The sequence below is a fragment of the Callithrix jacchus genome, chromosome 8 (assembly GCF_049354715.1).
Source record: "Callithrix jacchus isolate 240 chromosome 8, calJac240_pri, whole genome shotgun sequence".
NCBI classification, from domain to species: domain Eukaryota; kingdom Metazoa; phylum Chordata; class Mammalia; order Primates; family Cebidae; genus Callithrix; species Callithrix jacchus.
In genome coordinates, this window is record NC_133509.1 from 25,371,306 (window position 1) to 25,396,714 (window position 25,409).

The window sequence follows — 25,409 nt, forward strand, 5'->3', positions numbered from 1 at the left end:
GGTCTGCTGGGGTCAATGGGCTATACTTGATACCATGTCCTGGGGGCCACTTGTCCATCTGAAACCTCTCCCACAGAGTCCCAAGAACTGGTGGCAGCAAGAATGTTATGATCTTCCCTGCCGCCTCCCCTCTGGACCAGCAGGCTTCTCTACAGGCAAGAAGAGAAATGCAGGCTGCCCCCGCCTCTCACAAGTGCTGTGTGCTCCTCCTACCGCATCAGCTGGTCACCACCCCAGGCATGACTCGGAGAGTCACTTCTGTTCAGGAAACAGCCTCCCACCTTGAGGGCTATCCCAGAGAGGGACACTTCCTTCGAAGGGTCAGGACCCTCCCACCCTGGGTGTTGGGGGCACTGACTCTGAAGAGGCCCCATCTTCGCAGGCCTCCTTGGAAGCTGGAGTCTGCTTCCCCAGCTAACCCTATAATAGCTGTTGGGAACAATGCCCCAAACCAGGCACCCACTAGGTCCTGCAGCAAGCTATACAAATTAAGTTTGCGTGTGCTTTCATGTACACAGGAGGGGCAAGAAACAGCCTCCATATGTTACACAGGATAATGAAGTCCTAAGGGTGGTATACACAGAAAGAAACGTCTCAGTTGCCTGAAAGCAAGTGAGGGGAAAGATTTGAAACTGCTCCAAGCAGCAGCAAGGTTTCCTTTCCAAGGAAGCTCCACAGAAAATTAACGATTATTTGATGGCAAGTCCTATTACACTTGTGGGGGGGGAAAAAAAGGGGTGTGCAACTGTTCTGCCATCACACAAATCAGCTCACAGAGGCCTGGCCTCTAGGGTGACATCGGTGGTCTCTCATGCCAATCACAACCCTGCCCTGCTCTTACTTTCAGCCTGTCCAGTTCCAGCTGGTCCCTGCCAACAGGTGCAGTGGAAGGGGAGCCGGGTGCCATGGTCAGAGGCCCGCTGCCATCGCCCTCGCTGAGCTTGATGATGACCTCATCCTTGGCTTGGATGGTCTCCATCAGCATCCCCAGCTGCTCGTTGAGCTCGCCCACTTTGCTCTTCAGCGTCCTCACTTCCTGCTGAAGACTCTCCTTCTCCAGGTTGAACCTCTCCAGCTGGCTGGTGAGGCCCAGAATGTGATCATCCTTTTGGTACAGAAGCTCAAGCGTGTCCTTTGGGACCCCCTCGCAGAGCCGGCTGCTAGTGAAATATTTGTCATACTGGGATGACCGGACTGTCTGCTGGAGCAGTCGAACAAGCTCCTGGGAGCCAAAAGGAGAATGGAGTGAAGGGTGAGGAAAGCGAGGAGAGGAGAAAAAGCACAAATCATGACATGGAGCAATTGTCAGAATTTAAGAAAATGTAGAAACTTTACTGGAAACATTTTAATACTGAACTTCCTCTTGAAGGATCTCAAAAACAGAAAAAAACATATTTACTCCATAGACTGTCTGTAGAGAACAGTAATAGGAAACAGGAAATAATGGACTTGCCCACTGTAATTAGTTAGCAATGGTGTCCAGTAAATGTTCATGGGTATTAAAAAATCTGTGCTCTGAGAGTCACTGAACTGCTGAACAGTTAAGTGTAATTAGAGCTGATTAGCTCAGGAAACTGCTGTTCATGCAGAAAGTCTTCTTAACGACTGTTAAAGAACTCTGGGCTGAAACTGTGTTTAGAGAGATTCAATCTTGGGGCAGGACTGGCTGGAGGTGCAGACAGCAACCTCCCCAGTCCTCCTTTCTTCACCCTCCTTACAAATATAAACACCTCTGAACCAATGATCAAGCACAGCAGCCACGCCTAGGATGACGGCCCTGGCAGTATGAAACCTCCAGGGAAAAGCAACTTTTGGGAAACAAAACTGTCTCTGGAAAGATTCAGGGAAACACAGATTGGCCTTCACTCCTCCCGCCCTTGGCCTGCTGATGTGGGGTAAGACAGAAGCCAGAAGAAGAAGTTACCTTCTGACTGGACAGGTCTTTCTTTAACCGTTCCAGCTCTTCCTGCTGGCTCTGGACCTGCAGTTGCATTTCAGAGGCTGGCTTCCTGATGCTGATGCTGACACTGCCACTGCCTGGTGTGCCTTCACTTGAAGGATCACCACTGCTGTGACGATTTCTGTACGACCCAATTATGTCTTTCAGAGGGCGCTTTCCTTTGTAAGGGTTACGTCCAAAATCAAAGGGGAATCCTGAGCCAGTTACTCCTACACAAAAATAAAACTGTGTTTTAAATACAAGCCACATCTTCCTTTTGGAAACTATCTTCGCAAATCATCCTCAAAGGAGTTTGGCATTCCCCACCTTGAGAACCCGAGGAGATTGATGACTCTGCCCCCACCGCATTCTAGATAGTAACCAACATGCTTCAGCCAAAGATGACTGATTCCCCCCACTGGATCCTTCCTTGGAAGACTCTATCATAGGATCACTTTTAATGGAAAACGAAGGCATACTAAGCATCCTTGGCTTCCCATTTTTGCTAGAATTAGGTATAAAGTGGAATTTCAAAATTATTTATTATTTCATGTTTAAAACATCAATATTCTCTTAATGAATTAATCTACGATTGTGGACGGGCACAGAGGCTCATTCCTGTAATCCAAGTACTTTGGGAGACCAAGGCGGGTGGATCACCTGAGGTCAAGAGTTTAAAACCAGCCTGGGCAACATGGTGAAACCCCATCTCTCCTAAAAATACAAAAATTAGCTGGGCATGTTGCCGCGTGCCTGTAATCCCAGCTACTCAGGAGGCTGAGGCAGGAGAATCACTTGAACCCAGGAGGCAGAAGTTGCAGTGAGCTGAGACTGTGCCACTGCACTGCAGCCTGGGTGACAAAGCAAGACTCCGTCTCAAAAATCAATCAATCAATCTAGAATCATAAATGACTGTTAAAAGCATCTGGCAAAAGGCTGATGGAGAAGGTTATGAATGGATCAGAATGACAACCCTAAGCCTTGATGAATCTTAATATGATAAGAGAGAAACCAGACACTGTGGTTTCAGATGCGATGCGATAGGAAGCACGCAGCACCTCCCCACCAAAACACCATTCCTGTCCAACCAGAAGTCACCCTGAATCTGGGCAGGCCTTGGCTCTCACTGCCAGTATACAGGAAAGCATGTTAAATGACCCCACAGAAAAACAATCAGCAAACCCAGATGTGCGAGACTCCTCAGCATGAAGACCTGGTTTCTTTAACAAATGTGGGAAAGGAGGGGGAACGGGAAAAAGCCACCAAAAGAGACCTAAGAAGACATCAATTAAATATAATGTGTGGGTGTTGTTTGGATCCTCACTTAAAGAAACCAACTGTAAGCAGACACTTAGGGAACAATTAAGGAATTAAATAATATTAAGGATTTATTATAACTATAAATATAGTAAGTTCTATATTTTTTAAAAAGAGTCATTATGTCTTAGAGATACATACTAAAACATTTGCAGATGCAATGGATTAATGCTTAAAATTTAAAATAATCCAGCTGACAGTGGGTGCAGGGAGGAGCAGGAACTTAGAGATGGAGAGGGAAGAAGAGAGACCACAGTTCACATTGTGGAAGCTGGATAACGAGTACACCAGAATTCGTAAGACTATTTTCTCTTCTTTTGTGTACATTCAAGTTTTTATAAAGTTTTTTAAAATCAGTATTTCATAAAGAGGATCATGACTTCCAAGTGTTCTATCTCCCAAAAAATTTTAAGAGCCATTGGATTAGACAGTCATTTATTTCTTATAACATTTATTAAATAATTTTCAAGCCTTTGTGTTTTAAGTTTCACAAAGAGAATGCAAGCCACCACCAGGCCTATGCCTCTCAAAATACCTGCTAATAAAGTGTCTCCCATATCACTAGTGAACAGACGGCAGTACAGAGAATGACAGACAACAGGAAGCGCGCTGATACCTTTGTTTCCTTCAGGGGTCGGCTTCTTCTTTTCCTCCTGCACTATGGACTCCTCTAGGTCCTTAGGGGTTGGGTCTAAAAGTTCCCACTCTTCATTGGTATAAAACACAGTCCTCCGACTATCATTATGGCCCCTCCCAGGACGGAAAGAAGACATTGAATTTCTGTTGGGAAAAACGATGTGTTATTACTAAAAACAAAAGTCAAGCAAAATGTAATCTCATGTATATAAGATTGGCAAAAATTAAAATATCTGATGATATCAAATGTTGGTGAGGATGTGAAGAAACGGGGATTCTTTTTTTTTTTGAGATGGACTCTCCCTCTTGTTGCCAGACTGGAGTGCGGTGATGCAATCTTTGCTCACTACAACCTCTGCCTCCTGGATTCGAGCAATTCTCCTGCCTCGGCCTCCCCGAGTAGGTGGGACTATAGGCATGTGCCACTGCACCCAGCTAATTTTTGTATTTTTTATTTTTAGTAGAGATGAGGTTTCACCATGTTGGCCAGGCTGGTCTCAAACTCTTTATCTCAGGTGCCTCCCAAAGTGCTGAGATTACAGGCATGAGCTACCACGCCTGGCCGAAATGAGGATTCTTATACATTGCTGGTGGGAGTACTGTTAAGTTGAAGAGGTGCCTGCCCCTAACACCCAGTATTTCCTAAAAGAATTCTTACATATGTGCACGAGGAGACACAAGCAAGAACGTTCACTGTAGCACTGTCCGTATTAGAAAAAAATGAAAAGGTACAAGAACCTAAACATTCATGAACAGGAGAATAAACTGTGACACATTAATAAAGTACTATACACAGTTAAAATGAATTCATTCATCCAGCAAATACTGATTGAGCCTACAATGTACCAGGCACTATTCTAGATACTTGGAATATCCCAGTGAACAAAACACAGCAAGATTCTTGTTCTTGTGGAATGTATATTTCAGCTAAAGCTACATGTAATAGAAACGAATGGAAAAGAAAATGGAAGAATTATAGGTACAGCATGATACTGTTTTATATCTTCAGATAACACTAATAATAGAGACTACTTATGGATACATATATATGTAGTAAAACCATTTTTTTAAATCCAAACACAAATTACAATTATCAAATACAGAATATTGGCAACCTCTGTAAAGGGAAGGAAGAATAGGATCAAGAAGAGAGGATCTGGCCAGGCATAGTAGTTCATGCCTGTAATCCCAGCACTTTGAGAGGTCAAGACAGGTGGATCACATGAGGTCAAGAGTTTGAGACCAGCCTGGGCAACATGGCGAAACCCCATCTCTACTAAAAATACAAAAATTAGCCAGGTGTGGTAGCTCATGCCTATAGTCCCAGCTACTCAAGAGGCTGAGGCATGAGAATCACTTGGACCTGGGAGGTGGAGGTTGCAGTGAGCCAAGATCGCACCACTGCACTCCAGCCTGGGCAACAGAGTAAGACACTGTCACCAAAAAAAAAAAAAAAAAAAAAAAAAAGAGAGAGAAAGAAAGGATTTTAGTAATCTTCTGTTTTTAAAAATGCAGTAGAAATGTGACAAAACTATAAAAATGAGTCATGGCTATCTGACTAATCAATACAACTTGCCTATGTGCTAAAAATATTTTATTAAACGTTTTAAAAAGTAGGTTAAGATTTCTGCTTCCAGTGGAGATGGTATAACAAGGACTAGATTTACCCTCCCCTGTGAAAACTAAAGAACTGAAAAAAAATTTTAAGAAGGAAACCATGAAACTGAAAAACATTTAAAAAAGGAAATCATGGTTTTTAGACGTTGGCTATCAGGTAGCATAGGACAATGGTCCTGAGAGAGGGAAAGCCAATAAGGCAAGCCCACCTTACTGCCTGGAGAGAGTTTCCAAGCCGGGGTGCAGGAAGGGGGCACCCAGGAGGAACCCAGCATCTCTCTGAGCTGAGAAGATAGAGTGGGGAGTCTCAGGGCAGTTGCAGCTCATAGAGCAGAGTACTAGAGAGAAGACGGCTGCACAGAGGGAGTGTCGCAGAGATTTTAGATGGTCCCCCAAGTCTTCAGTTGAGTACTGATTGGGGCTTCCATGTAAGAAAGCTATCTGAGAACAGGGAGAGAACCACCTGAGAGAAACAAAGGAAACAATCCCTGAGCCTCACACAGGACCAGGAACAGTGCCTAGTTTCACCAGTCAGAGTGGAAAACCCCATAACTCATACGGCATCAGAAACAGTACTCAGAAAGGCTGTGACATTATCCCTAAAGTCTGCTCTCATCCTACCCAGCAAAGCTTAAAAGCAAACTTCAAAAGAATCAAACTGTTTCTGAGTCATTTAACACATCGAAGAACAAAGCTCAAGAATATTGATAGCAATACAAAAATATTGAGCACACAAAAAGGTAAAATTCACAATATCTGGCACTCAGTTTTAAAAATGAGCAGGCATGCAAGAAGTGGAAAGTACAACTCATAATGAGGAGAAAAATCAATCAACAGAAACAGGTCAGAAACAACGAATAATAAGATTAGCAGACAGGGACTCTAAAAGTTATAACTGTATTCCTGATGTTCTAGAAGCCAGAATAAAAAATGAACATCTTAGAGGCATGGAAGATTTTTTTAAAAAAGATTTAAATCAAATTTCCAAAGATAAAACTACAATGCCTATAATGAAAAACATGCTAAATGGGAACAAGAGCAGACTAGACATTGCATAAGGAAAGACTAGTGAATTTGATGAGCCTGCAATAGAAACGACCTAAAATGAAACAGACAACTGATAAAAGAAACAATGGAAGGATGGATGGATGGACCAACGGGCTGGTCACTGAAGGAGGAGAAGGAAGGGGAGGAGATGGAATAAACATATGTGAATAAATAATAACCAAAAACTTTTCTAAATTTGATGAAAACTATCAATCCACAGATAAAAGAAGCTCAACAAACTTTAAGCACAAAAATCATGAAGAAAAACACTATCAAGGCATGCCATAATCAAATTTCCTAATACAAGTAACAAAGTTTTAAGTATAACCCTAATTTGCAAAAGAAATAAAGGAATAGTCCAATTTTTATAGTTAAACTGTCAAAAGGTTAAGAGGCACATGTTTATTGTGAAGAGACATCTTAATTTGTCTGAGCAGTCAGTAAGTGGACTGGTGAGGAGAGGACATGCTCACATGAACCACCTTACTTATACGCACATGCATGTATGCTTACATTCTCTTACTTAATAGATCCACACTTACTGAATACTACTCAGCAGTAAAAGGAATTTAACATGAAAACACCAAACAATACAGGTAAGTCTCCAAAAGGTTACGTTGAGTGAAAAAAGACACACAGGAGATTACATAGAGTATGATTCCATTTATATAAAAATTTTTAAAAGTCAAAACTGGCCGGGCGCAGTGGCCTACGCCTGTAATCCCGGCACTTTGGGAGGCCGAGGCAGGCGGATCATGAGGTCAAGGGATGGAGACCATGCTGGCCAACATGGTGAAACCCCATCACTACTAAAAATACAAATTCAGCTGGGTGTGGTGGTGCATGCCTGTAATTCCAGCTACTCAAGAGGCTGAGGTTGGAGAATCGCTTAAACCAGGGAGTCAGAGGTTGCAGTGAGCAGAGATCGCGCCACTGCACTCCAGCCCGGTGACAAAGCGAGACTCCATCTCAAAAAATAAAAAAAAAAGGCAAAGCTAAAAAAAAAAATTTTTTTTTTTAAAGTCAAAGCTATAGTTTCAGAAAGGAGATCCAAGGTTGCCCAGGGCCAGGGATTAAGGGAAGGGATCAACTGCAAAGGAACGCGAGGGAAGTTTTAAAGGTGCAGAAATGTTCTATTTATCTTGATTATGCAGGTGTTTACATCACTGTGTATAATTTCTTAATCAGCCTACTCACCTAAAATAAATGAACCTATTGGAGCTAAATTATAACTCAAAGAAGTTATTAAAATAAACATGCGAATAAATAAGGAGGAGAAAGAAATGTATCATTTGCCATTTTCTTGGGTGGATTAAAGGCAAGGAGGGAAAAGGTGGCTTTATATAGTCTGAATCAGATGATATTCTCATGTAAGACAGTCATTTCTCAATGTGTTTTTTAAAGCATACCTTTTTCCTTTTTACTTGTTCTTTAAACATTCAGAAGAATACAGAGAAATTATGTAACACACGTTCTCATCACACTATCACAGCATATGAATGCATGGCCTTTTGCTAACTGCTTTAACAAAGAATCACCAAGAACCAGCAATTATGCCTGTTTGGAACTGATATTCACTTTCTCGTAGCTTATTTACTTAAGACCAACAGGGAGCTGGTCAGTGACATAAGGCATCCTGCACATGCTATTTATGTCCTAAGTCTCTTCTAAAGCCTGGCATTGTGCCACACATCTTCACAGACAACTGCATAGAAGGATTCTAGTCAGTTCCCCTTTTAACCCAATGAGTAAAATACTGTATAAAGTCTGATTTTATAAAAACTATCAAATTGTAGAGAAAGCTATTTCAAAAGAGCTGCTCAGGAAGAAAACTCTCACAATTGCTGGCTATACTTGTGTTCATTTTTTTGCCATGACTGGTTCATCACTTCACAGAGCACTAGCACCACCAGATTCACTGCACCATGACGTTTCGGTGCCCCTGCCTATGGCAAGGACCTCATGGCAGCCTTCTCTTGGGTGGCATGTGACAACCACCACCATCAATTATGGGGGTTAAATTCTCTTTGCCATTTGCCCTAGCCGTCCAACTGTGCTCCTGGACTCTGGTTCCTAAAGGGTGAATGCAGGAAACAGGAATAAGGGCAGGGACACCCCCTCACGGCCTGGGGAGAGAAAACAGCAGTTTCAATGACTTAGAACTGCCATACATCCTCCTTACTCCCACTGTGGTTTTACGTTTCCAGCCTGTCACAAGGCCCATCGTACACAGCCTGCAGCTGGGGGACAGCCTTGCTGGGGGTGTGGTGCTACCTGCCAAGTCCTGAGTTAACAGAGAAATTGAATCAGGCTCAAAACCTGAAAGCCTCTTGAAGCTGAAACAGTATGTAGCCAATTCCTGTTTTTGCTCTTATGTGGCAAATCCCAATTCTGGGACTGTGCAACAGGGGGTCATTACAGTGCAGACTTCTCAGACACTACCCTATCTGCTCTGGCCCACAGAGGCCTCGGTGGCAACCACGTGCCCTGCCTGTGCGCTACACTGCAGAGTTCACAACTGGTTTAAATGGAGGGGGTTTTTTAACCTGGTGTTAGAGACTGTTCTATGACAGTACCTGCTGTTTAAAGACCCCAGTTCCATTTGACAGATCTTTGGGAGGGCCTTCGTTGTTCTCCCAGGCACTGTGCCAGGTGCCCACCTATGAACACTCGGCTGCTCTGATCTGCAATGGAAAGTGAGGCACCATCAAGCAGCAAAACAGCACCTTGTTAGGGCCAGTGTTCAGCCTGAGCTTTTTAAAACAAACACCAGCAATCTGTATCATCGTGAGGAAAAACGTCTTTCCAGGTTTACATATTTCAGATGGAAGTCGGCATGGTTTAAAATGTCTAATTAAAACAGTAGTAACTTGCTCGACATTCGTTTGAATTCTGATAACCAGCTAGAATTTACAAGTTGACAGAATTACTGGGAAATGTTCCATCAAATCTCTTCCGAGTTAACTCCTCCACAAACCACCTGCACAGCTACATCCTCTTCAGCAGGGAGATGACACTGCCCAGGCAGAGGTTTGCACTTGCCAGGACTTTGTGCAGAGGAGGGAGCCAGCTACCACGGCTTCCAGTTCCCTCCCTCCCTCCAGACGACAGACCCTGTTAAGGGAAAGGAAGGTTGCGGGGGCAGGGAGGAGGTTGTGTGGGGGGTTTCCTCTGACTGGCAGTAGCCATCCAATAAAGCTGACTCAGTATTTCCTCCTCTACAAATTAATTCCTCAAATATATTCTCACAAGGGCACAGAGACATATGTACAAGGATATGAGAACAATGCTATTTGAAATGACAGAAAAGCAGAAACAAGCAGATGTTTCTGCTAGGAAACAACTTAAATAAATTCGGGCACATTCCTATAACTGACTTCTGTTAGAACAAGAGCTCTAGTGAGGACTAGCAAGTTGACATTCCAGATAAGTGCTTATACGATGTCTCAGCTCAAAGGGGCATGGCAGGTGGCCCTACACTCCCCACCATTGCCGACGCCTCCTGACCCACCTGCAGGTGAGAGCACAGCTTTGGTGTAAGTGGGCCTCGTGACATGGTAAATACAGAGAAGCCAAGTCCGAGGGAAGAGTGAGTGGAACTCCAAGTCACTGAGGTAGCCCTGCAGTGACATAGTGGACACTGTGCGATCCTTCTGTGTAAGTCACATACACACAAGGGCAAAGTTCAGGGTGCAGACATAAGCACCTTCAGTTCTAGTGGTGACTTCTGGGAAGTGGACTTAGAAGGACATTCACTTGTAACTGTGTACCCCTCAGCAATGATTAATTTTTCTTTTCGTATGCATGCATGTCTTTTGCAATAAAGTACAAACATACAAGCAGGAAAGCAGGCCAAATAAGGAAGCTGTCAGGTGACAGGCCTGCAAGCCAGAGGTCACTTGCTATGGTTTCAATGTCCCCTCCAAAACTCATGTTGAAATGTAATTGTCATTGTGATACTATTAAGAGGTGATTAGGACATGAAGGCTCAGTCTTCACAAATGGATTAATGCTGTTATCTCAGGAGTGGGCCTGGATTCAACCACAGAAGAGGAGACTGCGAGTGGCCAGGGAAGCAGAGATTAGAGCAAGGCAGCCAGAGGCCAAGGAATGCCAGCAGCCACCAGAAGCTGGAAGACGCCAGGAACCAACTCTGCCCTGGAGCCTCTGAAGAAACCGGTCCTGCTGACACCTTCACTTAGGCCTAGTGAAGCTGATTTTGAACTTCCAGCCTCCCAAACCATCAAAGGATAAATATGTGTTGTTTTAAGCCACCAAGTTTATGGTCACTTGTTACAGCAGCCAGAGCAAATTAATGCAGTCACTCTAATAAGCTATGCCCTTCAAACCAAGGGCTTTGAGAGGCTGCTTTCTGTTGAGGTCCAGACTTCAGCTGGCATTCAAGTTTGGAGCATTAACGCTCAAAGTTAGACTATATTTACTTCTGATATGAGGTCTTTCGGTCCTGAGGATCTGGGAGGATGTCATCAGAAAGACCCTTTCCAAAATACTCAGGACATTTACCTGGACAGATGAGTACATCATCCTTGTAAGACAGTAGAAGGATGTTTATTAGTAAACACCTAAGAAAGCCTCAAAGACACCAAACATCTAAGAAACGATACTCTTACTGTAGAACTTTGACACATACAGCTCCACGGGTTCCCTACTACCCATAAACCACAAGAAAAACAGGACCCCTGCCACCATGGAGCTTCCAGCCTTGCAAGGGAGCTGGACCACAGACAAATACACAAAGAAAGAGAGAAACTACGGGTGGTGGTAAGGGCTGTGAGAGAGCACCACAGCAGTGCCAAGTGGGAGGAACTAGGAAGGCCTCTCTGAAGAATGAGCAGAAGTAACCGGAGAAGAGAGCTCTCCCTGCAAAGGGACAGCCTGAGGCGGGGCCTGTCAGGAAGATGATATGTCTAAAGAACTGAAAGAAGTCAAGTGGGCCTCCAGCAGAAGAAATGCTAGGGTCAGACCTCCTGGGTCCCTGAAGGCCATGTTCCGCAGCACAGCCTTCAGCCTAAGGCAATGGAAAGCCTCTGAAAGGCTAAGTCAGTGGATTGAATTGACTCCGATCCCTTAGAATTGGATTCCTGCAACAGGTGGACCCAGGACCGGCAGAGGATACGGACACGTGCCCCTCCTCAGCGCCCAACGCTAAAAACAACAGGAGACATGGCCCATTTGCTCCCTTAGTGGCCCTGGACAAGATACTTAAGTTCCCTGAGCCTTGGCTTCCCATGGTATCATGGTGTTACCATGGAGTCATGGTGAAGGTTTCTGAGTCTACCGGCCAAAGCCGTGCTCCTCTCCTGACCACAGTGATTTCCATGGAACAGTGTCCTACAGCGGCAGCCCTTCTGATAGATGGGGCCCTGGGAGCATGTGAACGGATTGAGATCAGGAGCCAATGCGGCAACACACACACAGCCCGGCCAACTTCCTGCAACTGCTCAAACTCCACGGGCCCAAGGGCAAGTTGCCTTCCTTCCTGCTTCCTTCTCCAGAAGGCCTGGCTTAAAAACATCAGTGTGAGGCAGCAGCATGGTGACTATATGCCTTGTCTTTCGGGGCAGACAGAAGCTGTGCCTTCCAAGAAGGACAATCACAAATACCTCATTAAGGCTCCCAGACAGGAACAACTACCCCCAACTCACCAAATACGTAAGTGCCTGCTTTGGGCTGGGCTGGGCCCTCTGATGCGAACTGGGGCTGAAGAGAGGACTCACTGTCACAACTTTACGGTCCTAGACATTAAAACCATAATAGATTCTTGGGAACCCCTACCATGCTCACAAATAACTCTACCAGGCCTGAGGCGGGTCATGAGAGAAGCAAAAGCAGAGTCAGAGCAAGGCCAAATGCAAAGCCCGCAGAAGACCTACAGGAGGCAGGCCTGGAAGGATGAGCACACCTTTCCAGCCAGCTCAGCCCTCATACCTGCCTTGAGAAAGGCACCCTGTCCACCTGACTCAAGGAAATGGAGACCCACTTCATCTACCGGCTCAAAAGAGTCCGGGTAACAACAGTGGCAGCAATGCCAGCAGGCCTGGGTTGTGTAGCCACCATTTACTGAGCACTTACAATGATGCTATGCTAGGCAGTTCTTACTCATAACATTGACATTTTGACCCATCCAGAGAGGGAGTGGCTTACTTTACACACACACACACACACACACACAATTTATTAATGGAGAAAATAAAGCTTAGAGAAGTTAAAGGACTACTCAACATCACACATCCAGTAAGTAGCAGGGCGAGGATTCCAAAACTTGGACTGACTGCAATAGCCGCGATGTGACCCCACCCAGGAGCCAGAGGTCACACATCAGACATAGCCCAGCACCCAGAGATGGGCACACAGTCCAGGCCCACAAAGCTGCAGAGCTCTGCTGACTGCTGTCAGCACTGCTGCAGCCAAGCACACCTCCCACACACCCTGAAAATACACATAGCAGCCACAGGGGCTCCCAATGTGCTCTCACACATGTGCTTACCCACGTGCATTCTCACTCATGCTTGCACACTCCCACCCTTGAGCATGCACATACACAACTGAACTGGCCAGAATTTCAGCAGAGACCTAGTTCCTTCTTCACCTGTGTGATCTGAACTGTTGATAAGTTAAATGAAAAATGTGGTTAAACCAGGAATCCATATAAAAGGAACTTAAAAGAAACACATGCACCTGTGAAGGTGTATGTAAATGTGCACTCATCTGCCAGTCTACTGATACAGGCCAGCCAAAGCCTCCTCTTAGAATCTGGGGATACTGGGCATGGTGACACTTGCCTACAGTTCCAGCTACTTGGGGGGCTGAGGTGTGAGGATCACCAAGCCCAGAAGTTCGAGGTTCAATAAGCCAAGATTGTGTACTACTTTCTAGCCTGAGTGACAAAGCAAAGACCCTGTCTCAAAAAAAGAAGGGAGAGGAGAGGAGAGGAGAGGAGGGAAAGGGAAGGAAAGGGAGGGGAGGGGAGGGGAGGGGTGGGGGGAGAAGAGAGGAGGAGGTGGGGGAGAGGAGGAGGTGGGGGAGAGGAGGAGGTGGGGGAGGGGAGGAGGTGGGGGGAGGGGAGGACGTAGGGGGAGGGGAGGAGGTAGGGGGAGGGGAGGGGAAGGGAGGGAGGGAGGGGAGGGGAGGGGGTGGGAGCGGAGGGGGATAAATCTGGAGATACTAACTGCAGTTCTCTGTTTTCTTTCCTGGGCAAATTACATCCATTAAGACATCAGCTAACTTTCCCAATTTTGTTTTGTTTCTTATTAAAAAGTGGAACAAGGTCTAACAGTTGTGAAAGAATCTAAGCATAATTTTCTTAAAGGCTTTTACGTTTTTTTTCTTTGATTTTTCACAACCATGTGACCCACATCCTCATGGCAATTTTTTTATCAAATTTGCCCTAAGCATTCAAATTAATTTTTCTTAGAACAATTTCTTTTCATACTTCATGGGTTTAGTAAATATCTCATTAAATTACATAATTACAATAATAAGTAAAACAGGCATTAACCAGTGAGGAACAAACCCAAATGATTCTTGGTAGGTCTGCAGCTCAGTTGGGGGCAGCAGAGGCACAGGTGCCCTGAAGTGGCCCACTGGTCTCATGCAGTCAGTGAGGACCATGGCTCTACTGAGGAAACTTAAAATGTCAGTTCATCAGGAGAGCTAGTTAGGAGAGTTTCAACTATACTGATAAACAGAATCAACAAACCTTCACTTATCTTTTAAGCCTTGACTATAATTTGGGTGGCATTTTGAGTGCATTAAAAAACACAATTTTTGAGCCATTCATTTAAAATACAGGAATCTACTTTAGGGTCACTAAAGTCTGTCTATGCACCTAAAGCATTTTATTTAAAACTTCATAAAGCAATTGCCTGAACCCAGGAGGTGGAGGTTGCGGTGAGCCGAGATCGCGCCATTGCACTCCAGCCTGGGTAACAAGAGGGAAACTCCGTCTCAAAAAAAAAAAAAAAAAAAAAAAAACTTCATAAAGCATGAGATAAGTTAAAAAAAAAAAAAAAGAAAGAAAAACAAAACCCATAAACGTAAGATTCACATACCAATGAATAAGCATTAGTGTCTGCAGAAAGTGGTCCCACAAACCTCTGTGAAAAATGCCTTTGTCTGGCAACAAAAGCCAAAATAGACAAATGGGACCTAATCAAACTCAACAGCTTCTGCACGGCAAAAAAAACAGTCACTAGAGTGAATCGGCAACCAACAGAATGGGAAAAAATTTTTGCAGTTTACCCATCTGACAAAGGGCTGATATCCAGAATTACAAAGAACTCAAACAGATTTACAAGAAAAAACAAACAAGCCCATCCAAAAATGGGCAAAGGATATGAACAGACACTTCACAAAAGGACATACATGAGGCCATCAAACATATGAAAAAATGCTCATCATCACTGGTCATTAGAGAGATGCAAATCAAAACCACATTGAGATACCATCTCACGCCAGTTAGAATGGCGATCATTAAGAAATCTGGAGACAACAGATGCTGGAGAGGATGTGGAGAAATAGGAAACTTTTACACTGTTGGTGGGAGTGTAAATTAGTTCAACCATTGTGGAAGACAGTGTGGCGATTCCTCAAGGACCTAGAAATAGAAATTCCATTTGACCCCACAATCCCATTACTGGGTATATATCCAAAGGACTATAAATCGTTCTACTATAAGGACACATGCATACGAATGTTCATTGCAGCACTATTTACAATAACAAAGACATGGAACCAACCCAAATGCCCGTCGATGATAGACTGGTCTGGGAAAATGTGGCACATATACACCATGGAATATTATGCAGCAATAAAAAATAATGAGTTCGTGTCCTTTGTAGGGACATGGATGAATCTGGAGAACATCATTCTCAGCAAACTGACACAAGAACAGAAAATGAAACACCGCATATTCTCACTCATAGGCGGGTGATGAACAATGAGAACACATGGACACAGGGAAGGGAGTACTACACAATGGGGGGAATAGGGGATGGACAGCGGGGTGGGGAGCTGGGGAGGGATAGCATGGGGAGAAATGCCAAATGTGGGTGAGGGGGTGGAAGGCAGCAAAATACACTGCCATGTGTGTACCTATGCAACTATCTTACATGTTCTGCACATGTACCCCAAAACCTAAAATGCAATAAAATTAAAAATTTTTTTTTAAAAAAAGAAAAATGCCTTTGTCATGAGCTGTGCCTCCACCAGCAACAGCAACAACTAACCCTCACCTAGTAGTCCCTAAGTGCCAGGCACTGTTCTAAGCAGTTTACATGTATGAACTCATCATCATGCTATCAATCTCATGATGTATGATTATTATCCTCATATTACAAATGAGAAATGGAGGCACAGAGTATTAACTTGCCCAAGTTATCCAGCTACTACATGGCACGGCTGGGAGGTGAATTCAGGCAGCCTGGCTCGTAATCACTATGTTACAGGGCAAAGGCACAGCTGACAGAAGGTAACTTCTAGTGATGCTTCACCCTGAACGTCATCTGTCAGCTGTGACAGGAAGTGACAGCCATTCACTTTCCTAGGCAGGAGACACTCAATCATCACCCTATGCTCAAAGATGTGGAAAGCACCCAGTGTTACAGGTCTGTTTCCACCTCATTCCATTATCTCACTTTGAGGGCAGATGACGCGCCTTAGGTATGAAAACCTGGCATACAAATCGTCCCCCAAACACGTTCTTACGATGAAAGGCAAAAGGAGCAATGGGTCCCCAGTCAAGAGACCTGGGTGTGTGTTTCAACTCAGCCACACGCTTGCTATGTGATCTTGAGTAAGCCACTTAACCTCTGTAAGCCTCAGCATTTTAGAATGAAGGGAGGCTCTCAGTGGTTTTCTGACACTTTTCGGAGCACAGATCCCTTTCTTTACTGAGAAGCCCAATACTTTGAAACAGAGGAAACCAGTGGTCCTCTAGCTGCAGGTACCCAGGGAAGGCAGCCCCACCGTGCCTCCCGACTGGCTCCTCCCCCTCCCCTGGGTGCTGGAAAATGACTGGGACTCAGTCAGATGACACAGGGCACACCAAGCAGACAGGCACATGGTGAGCAGACGTTCTAGGGTGACGAGGAAGGCACAGAATGGCCAGACCACAGAGGCTCACAAAGTGCAAATACCAGGAAGCAGCTGCCCAAGGAAGAGACTAAAATCGTATCGTTGAGAACCTCAAATATCAGACCAAGGTGACAACCTCAAATATCAGACCAAGGAGCTTGGAGCTACACCTGCAGGCTGAGGGCTACTAGTGATGCTTCTGGTGTAGGGCGATGACACAATCAGAGCTGTCTGAAGAGAGAAAACAGCAGAAAGCAGATGGATGGGAGAAGAGCAGGACCAAGAGGGTGGGGCTGTGGCCACAAGCTGGGATGAGGAAGGAAGGCAGGGCCCACCACAGTGATCACCCTCACAAGTGCTGGTCTTCTGAGGTCTCAGTACCCCTGCCATTCAGCTCCAATATAACCTATGCTACAACTTGGATGAATCTTGAAAATATTATGCTAAGTAAAAGAAGCCAGACACAAAGGTATGTACGGTGCCATTAATACAAAATTTCCACAATAAACAAATTCATAAAACAGGGGCAGTGGCTCATGTAGTCCCAGCACTTCAGGAAGCCAAGGTGGGATTGCTTGAGCCCAGAAAACCAGCCTGTGCTAGAGAGAGAGACCCCTATCTCTATGAAAATAATTAAAATATTAGCCAGCCATGGTGGTACACACCTGTAGTCCCAGCTACTCCAGAAGCTGAGGTAGGAGGATAGCTAGAGCCCAGGAGTTTAAGGCTGCAGTGAGGTCTGATCACACAACTTTACCCCAGCCTGGGTAACAGAGCAAGACCTTGTCTCAAAAAAAAAAAAAAAATCCTTAGAGGCAGGAAGTTGATTAGGAGTTGCCTACAGTTGACAGGTTGGTAGATGAGAAAGGGTTGGGGGAAATGAGAAGGAATTGTTAATGTACTTAATTTATTTTTGGATAGATGAAAACATTTAAAAACTGATTGTGGTGATGGTAACACAAATTTGTGAATATACTAAAAATCACTGAATTGTACATTTTAAATGGGTGAATTGTATGGTGTGTGAATTGTATCTCAATAAAACTCTTCTTTAGAAAAACAACAACAATAAGCCGAGCATAGTGGCACATGCCTGTAGTCCCAGCTACTCAACAGGCTAAGGCAGGAGGACCACTTGAGCCCAGGACTCAAGACAAGCCTGGGCAATACAGCAAGAACCCATCTCATAAAAAACAAACAAAAATCAACCCACCTCTACTCTCACTAGGCCGTGCACAAATGGAGAGTAGAAACCCAGAGCAAAGGACCTGGCCAGCCTAGTGTCATGGAGAGGAGGCTAGGCCCTAGGCACAAGAAGCCCCAGCTCTGCAGCCTGAAAGAACTGTGACCTCAGACACATATTGTCCTTCAGCCAGTTTCGGTCTCTGTAAAATTTCAGCCATATGACCTACTTCACAGAGTCAAGCAATTAAATTAAACCATAGGGTGAAAATGTTTGGCATAGTGTCAGACATAGAATAAGCATGTAACACAAGCTAAAACCACAATGATCTACGGGAAAGCATGATGTAAACAACAAAGGCCTTCCTAAGTGTAAGATGGTTTTATAACTTCATTTATAAAATTACAACATACATTATCAGAAACAACCCATTTTCAATTTCATATGCTGCTTTCCAAAGACTCACTTGAGCTCATTGCCCCACTGTTTCAAAGAGTAAAAATTAATGGAATTTGGATGTCCTGGGGCTGGCTGATTTGCAGCTTGTTCTCCCACCAGCTCTCCAGGTACAGTTTCCACAGCCAGGACATTTCTGGCTTTTTCTGCAGAAGCATTTGGGTGTGGGTAAATTAAATCTGAAAAAAAAAAAAAAAAAAAAAAAAAAAGGCAAATAAATGTCAGTTACTCAAAGCTTCCACACAAAACTTGACATGCTACATAAAACACTGACTTGATATACTATACAAAAACCTAAACTATGTAATAGTCTATTTTTAATGTACACTACCTACAAACAAAATCTGTGGGTAACTCTGGTGTTCCAAAACCATTTTCATCTAAATAGATCCATGTTTCTCAAAGTAAGATTGTAACATGCTTCAAACCGCCAGATATTAACAGTGTTCGCTCAGAGAAAGCGAAGGCTAGAATTTTCCTCCAGGATTGCAGAACAATAACCCTCACCATAAACCTGTCATCAAAGTCCAATCACCTGTACTGATAAGAAACAATTTCCGGGATAAACTGTTAGGCAAGCAGAGCAAAGTGCAGATGAGACTAAACAAGGCTCCCCTTTCTCAAAGAAAGTAGAAGAAATACAAATACAAATGTATTTGCTAATACTTGTAAAGAGTGACACTGAAAAAATATCAAGTTTGCACATCAAAGAAGAGCAGTCCAGTAAATTCACAAGCAAACAGTGATGCTAAAGCATGATGAAGCATCACAACACATCTTTAAAATGTAAGTGTTTAAAATATTCGAGGTGGAAATAATATGATATTTAGGATTTACTTCAAAATAACAATATTTTGTTTTTAACAAATACATACTAATATTTGCTTCACGTAACATGTTATTTGCTTCAAAATATCAAAGCGGTTTATCAATGAAACAAGAGGGGTAGTAATTATTGTTGACACCACCCAATAAAACTGGAGGTAACATTATGTTATTCTTTGTATATGTTTAAAATTTCCCAGAATAAAAAGTTACTTAAAAATTTTTTTTTACAAAACCATTTCTTTTTTTTTTTTTTTCTCTCGGAGCTGGAATTTAACTCTTGTTGCCAGGCTGGAGTGCTGTGGCACAGTCTCAGCTCACTGCAACCTCCTCCTCCTGGTTTCAAGTGATTCTCCTGCCTCAGCTTCCCAAGTAGCTGGGATTACAGGTGCCCGCCACCATGCCCAGCTAATTTTTGTATTTTTGGTAGAGACGGGGTTTCACCATGTTGGCCAGGCTGGTCACAAACTCCTGACCCCAGGTGATCCACCCACCTCAGCCTCTCAAAGTGCTGGGATTACCGGTGTGAGCCACCATGCCTGGCCAATAAAAACATTTCTAACTAGGAATACTTTGTATTCTTCCAAATGACATAATCTGCACTGGTGTTTCAGTGGTAGAATTCTCACCTGCCATATGACATAATCTCTCTGAGATAGGACATACTTAAACAGAATTTAATATTACAACAATCAATTTGATCTACACTTCTTTTTGTTTTTGTTTTTTTTTTTTTTGAGACGGAGTTTCGCTCTTGTTACCCAGGCTGGAGTGCAATGGCACAATCTCGGCTCACCGCAACCTCCGCCCCCTGGGTTCAGGCAATTCTCCTGCCTCAGCCTCCTGAGTAGCTGGGATTACAGGCACGCACCACCATGCCCAGCTAATTTTTTGTAATTTTTAGTAGAGACGGGGTTTCACCATGTTGACCAGGATGGTCTCGATCTGTTGACCTCGTGATCCACCCGCCTCGGCCTCCCAAAGTGCTGGGATTACAGGCTTGAGCCACCGCGCCCAGCCCATTCTACACTTCTTTTTAATGTATCTCTGTATCAACAAAATCAACCAACTCTTTCTGCGAAATCAGAATTGACTGCTGACCATTGATATTCAAGAAAAATTATTTTCTTTTTTTTTTGAGCCAGGGTCTCTGTGGACACAGCTCACTGCAGCCTCAACTTCCCAGGCTTGTGTAATCCTCTCACCTCAGCATCCCAAGTAGCTGGGACTACTGGAATGCACCACCATGCCCAGCTAATTTTTGTTTTGTTTTTTGTAGAGACGGTTTTGCCATGTTGTCTAGGCTAGTCTTGAATGCCTAGGCTCAAGCGATCCTTCCACCTTGGCCTCCCAAAGTGCTGGGATTATAGGCGTTAAGCCACTGCACCCAACCAAGAAAAATTCGTTTCTAATCAGATGAGCACACAATCAGAGTCAAGAGGACAGGCCTTTGTAGAGGTCACTGAGCACTGGCAAAGAAAGCAGAAAGCAGGGAGTACTGGGCTGCACCGGCTTGGAAATCAACATCCTGAACGCTGTATGATGGGCCTGCACTGTGTAGGCGGGTTCTGACTTGACTGACCACAGTCAGTGGAGGAAGGGCTTCAAGAACACACTGGGAAAGTATCTTGGGCGTGCCATGAGTAAACAACCTCTGTGTATCTATCAGGGTAATTAGGCTCTGGCCGGGAGAGCCATGGCTTAACGTGGGTTCTGACTAGGAAAAGCAAGACGGTGTGCTGAGAACAGAAGAATTACAAGCTTGGTAACAGAGTACCCACTTTTTTTTTTTCTTTTTAAGAATGGGTCTCAAACTGAGGGTTGGACTGCGGTGGTGTGACCACAGCTCACTGCAGCCTCTTGAGTCAAGAGGCAAGAAGGTACAAATGACTACAAATTGCCAGTTCTTGGTTTTACTATCATGTATCAAGCACGAGGCACTGAGGGCACAACCACCAATGAGACAGTGCTTTCCCTGTAAACTAAAACACATCCAGGAGAGAGACATAAGTAAAATAGTAACATGTCAAGCTCCAAGTCACCACAGAATAAATACATTCAGTCCTTGGGATCCAGATCTTTCCTCTGATGGGTCTTAGGGTTCCAGGAGATGCCTAGGGGACTTCTAGAAGAAGAGGATGGCAATGGGGGGGGGGTCCCACGCTCAGCTTCAGCCTCAGCAGTTCCTCTGGCGTTCCCTTTAAGATTTTATTTGGAAAAGAAGTTCCAGTAAACAAAAGGAAAAAAAGTTCAAACACCACTAATCCAGCCCAGTTATCTGTCAGGACACTAGAGTCCAGAGCCAGGGCCAGAACCCGGACTCCTGCCCCTGCAGAATATAAATATTGCCAAGGCAGGTAGAGATGAGTACACCTACCAGAGGAGGGCATGGTGCTGGGAGTTGCGGGGGTGCTCAATGTTGGTGAGTGTGTCAGTCTACGGGCATACGGGGTACAGGTGCAGCTCAAACTCCTTTACTTCAAAGGCTGGTCTTACGATCATCATCACAATTCTAAGCCAAGTCAGGAAATAAACACAACAAAGTGTACACATTTCTGTTACAGGCTGAGTCCAGCCTCTCCTTCCTGTGTGGGCTAGTAGCAAGGTGATGAATGGTCCCTCTGCAAAATCGATTGTCAAATGCTCATGTGGCGAAGTGCCTATTACCAAGAAAACCCCAGGCCATGCAGCAACCCACAGCCCATACTGGAAATACTTCCTGAGGAACTCAGAGGCCCCGGGGAGGGGTGGAGAAAAGGGACCGGAGACCAGGGAGGAACATGTTGGAGGACAATTTCTAAAAGTAATTATCTGATTTGAAAAAGCAGCTCTTCTCCAGCTTAATACATTTTTGCTGTTACTGCTACTTTTGTCTGGTTTTTGTTTTTTAAGAGACCATGTGAGATTTACTTAATTAAAAGCAGAGCTGCTGGCTTCTCCTCAATACATGTCCTAACATTAGCATGCAGGAACTGCCTCAAGAAGGACATTAAGGGAAAACACAAACTAGGACATGGCAACACTTCCCCGAAGATTTTAAGAGGCTGGACTGGTGTCAATGAAATGTCTTCTGTCTCACAGCTACAGTGGGGAAAGAAGGTCTGTGCCTGATGGTTTTTGTGTTTAGATCTCTGTTCTTTTTAAACATTTTCAAATGCCTACATCACAACTCTGTGGGAGTTTCTGACTGCACTGTTCCCATTTCCTAGTTCTGATTCCAGCACCGCCTCTAAATCCAGTGTGACCCTGGGCAGTCTCAGCCTCCCTTGTCTCCAAGATCCCTTCCCACTTTCTGCATTCTAACACGTGATGCTCAAAGTCTCCTCCTAACGGGACTCCCTGCACAGGGGTGGCTCCTGCCTACTTCTGGACTGCCTCAGTGAGGCTCCATCTCCTCTCCTGCCGTCTCAGGTGCTCCGCCAGCAACCTCTGCAGAGTACAGAACTGTGTACAGTGGGAGAATTCTCATAAAACCCAACCCAGGCCTGAGGCTGCATCCAAGAAAGGAGGAAAGAGGGCTGGGAAAGGGTTGCCCCATATGAATCAAAGGACACAGCAAACAGAAGTCTGGGCGTGAACACTGGGAGGTGGAAGAAGACAGGGTGGGCTTCATCTGAAAAAAAATTTATTTATCAATGTGAGTTTTAATACTTATTGTGAAGGAGCAGTCAGGAGGAGTAGAAATATCTCACAGGTGAGGACACCGTGTACACCCAAGCACCAAAAAGGAGAGGCGGCAAGCCACCGGGTCCTGAGAGGCCCCAGGATGGGCCAGTCCATATGTCCGGTCCCCTACCCCTACCAAGGACACAAATCTGTGAGAACTGAACCCCTATATGATTTGCTAACAGCTGCATATCCAACACCCAGCATAGAGGAGCGACATAATACATATTGGTTAAATGACCAAATGAATCCATAAAAGACAGGAACTTGCTAACATGGCACAGGAGGAAAGGCCTTCTGTGGGCTGAAACAACAGGGCAGAAGGCAGCAAAGGCCCCTGCAGTTCTTGAATGGGTTTATACTCATCATCCCTCCTGACTTCCCTCTCTCCTCCACCTTGCCTCCAACAGACTCCCTGAATTGGGATGTGGGGTCACCTCTTTTCCTTTCCACCCCTCCCTGTTCTCCTGCCATCTGGCTCAGCCACCATCCCATTCACAGCCACATCAACCCCTACGCTCACCTGCATCAAGTCCCACCAAATCTAGGATGAGGATGTCTCTGCTGGCACCAAACTCCAAGCCTGGTCCAGACAGTCTCCTTTCCCACCCTCTCCAGCAGGATCCTCCCAGACAGAACTGCCACTCAGCAACTCCCTCCCATCCCGCTCCCACAGTCACATTCTTTCACAATTTCATAGAATCTTCAAAGCAGAAGGAACCTGGTTTAGAGAGCATCTTGCTTCACAGATGGGGAAACCATGATGTGCTCAAGGTCCCACAAGCTCTCTCCATGCTGCCTCTCAGACACAACACTGGTAACTATCGTGACTGATACCTCACACGAACTTATGGCATTCTGCAGCATTTTACAAGGATTACACAAAAGCATAGCTTCCTTGATCTCTGTATGGAATCACAACACTAAAAGATGATATGTAACTCCTATGGCACTGTCTACGCGGGGCCTGCATTCCACCTGATGGCTTTCCTTCTGGCAGCCCTCTACACCCTGCATCAAGAGCACAACCCAGGCTGCCTGAGGACTCAAAGTTGCAGCTACCCCTCCCACGCCATCCCCATGCACACAAGCTGTTAAGGTTGTAACAGTTCAACTACCTAATAATGCAGCTGCTTCAGGGGAGGAAAGGTGTGGTCATCCCTTAAACTGTCTTCGCAATACAATTTTCTGCAAGAAATATCATCCATATTCAAACAGGCACTTGGGCATTTGAGCCTGCTACGACCTTGAGTGCTTTAGTACTCATGAACTTTCAAGAAGTCTTAAAAAAAAAAAAAAGCAGAGCCTTGTTAAACCTGGCTTGTTTTCTTACTAGTTATGTGGGGAATAAAGTAAACAGAATGTACTAGACACACATCCTGTAATGAGGCTATCAGCCTTATGGGTATTCCCTTTGGGTTCTAGCTACCTCATTATCAACAGCTATAAAGGTTTGTGGACCCCTGATTGTATCTTTATGCAAATTATTCGTTTGTGTTGAAACTAGATCCTTATCTTTTCAAACACAGAAGAGGATGTGGAATGGTATTTGAGGCGTGGCATGCCTTCAGAGGCTACAGAAGGCAGACAGAACAGATATTGACTAATAATAAAGCTGCAAATTCCTGGGACTTGGGAACACAGGGAAGTCTCTTATTCAACATAGATTCTAGAAAAAAAAAATTAATGTAAGCAATTAGACAACAGTGCCAGCTCCTTAATGAACATTCAATCCAGCTTTTCCTTACGTCCAGACCTTGGTTTTGATCGTGGTTATAAGCTCAGCTAAAATACTTGGCTTCGCAGATTTCTTCCAGTCAGGAATGGCCGTGTGACAGTTCCAGCTAATGATACATAAGCCACAGGTTTGTGAGAAAGCATTCCCCTTTTTGATGTAGGTGACACCTCCAGGGGCAGCTAGCATAAGCAGGAAAGCTAATACACTCCAGCGATGGAAAACAGAGTCAGAGATAGCTTGGGCTGCTCTGCCATATAACAACACAATTTATCTTTGAACTAGATTTTATCTCTGATGATAAAACAAAAGGGGCTAAAATACAGCCTTTTCTTCTTGACTTCCTGATTTAGATTTTTTGACTCCCTATTATACTCTCACATATTGCTCAGCGGCCCAGAGTTTCATTATTTGATCTTAGAAGCTATCTAAAAATTAATAGAAATCTAAAGTTGCAGTCATTTCTATCTACAAAATCTTCAGAGGCACTCCACTGCTCTTAGGACAAAGTCCAAAATCCCAAGGCCAGCTGTCAAGTCTCTCCCGGCCCTAGCTCTGGGCCCCAGTGTGCCCCCAGGTTCAGCTGGCTCCCCACAACTGCTTCCAGCCGGCAGCCATCCTGACTGCAGCTCTGGGAAGGCATGCAGTCCAGCCCTCTCATCTGACTCCCCTCCTCTCTACCTAATTCCTGGCCATCCTCCAGGCCTTGGCTTCGATGCTCTTCCTCAGAGAGGCCCTAACTGCCAGAAGATGTGCACAGTCCACTCACAGCCCATGGTACCAGCATGCACCCTTCCCTCACATTTCTCTCATTTCTCCTCTGCAAAACCACCTTGCTTGACTAGAAATTCTGTGAGGAGAGGGACCAAGCTCATCTTGAGTGTCTACCTCGC

General features: G+C 44.7%; 1 protein-coding gene across 3 annotated transcripts in view; it reads right to left on the bottom strand.

Annotated features, from left to right (window-relative positions):
• TBC1D2B (TBC1 domain family member 2B) overlaps window positions 1-25,409 on the bottom strand; it is a 76,158-nt gene that overhangs the window by 26,777 nt on the left and 23,972 nt on the right. For 2 of the 3 annotated variants that reach the window (XM_054239520.2, XM_035259376.3), the window contains exons 3-6: window positions 18,301-18,469; window positions 3,873-4,036; window positions 1,925-2,169; window positions 842-1,222 (exon numbers count right to left, since the gene is read on the bottom strand). In XM_054239520.2, the coding sequence (XP_054095495.1) occupies window positions 842-1,222; window positions 1,925-2,169; window positions 3,873-4,036; window positions 18,301-18,469 (959 nt within the window). Of the gene's footprint in view, window positions 1-841; window positions 1,223-1,924; window positions 2,170-3,872; window positions 4,037-18,300; window positions 18,470-21,492; window positions 21,628-25,409 lie in introns of all 3 variants that reach the window. The other variant, XM_035259377.3, reaches the window with a different exon arrangement.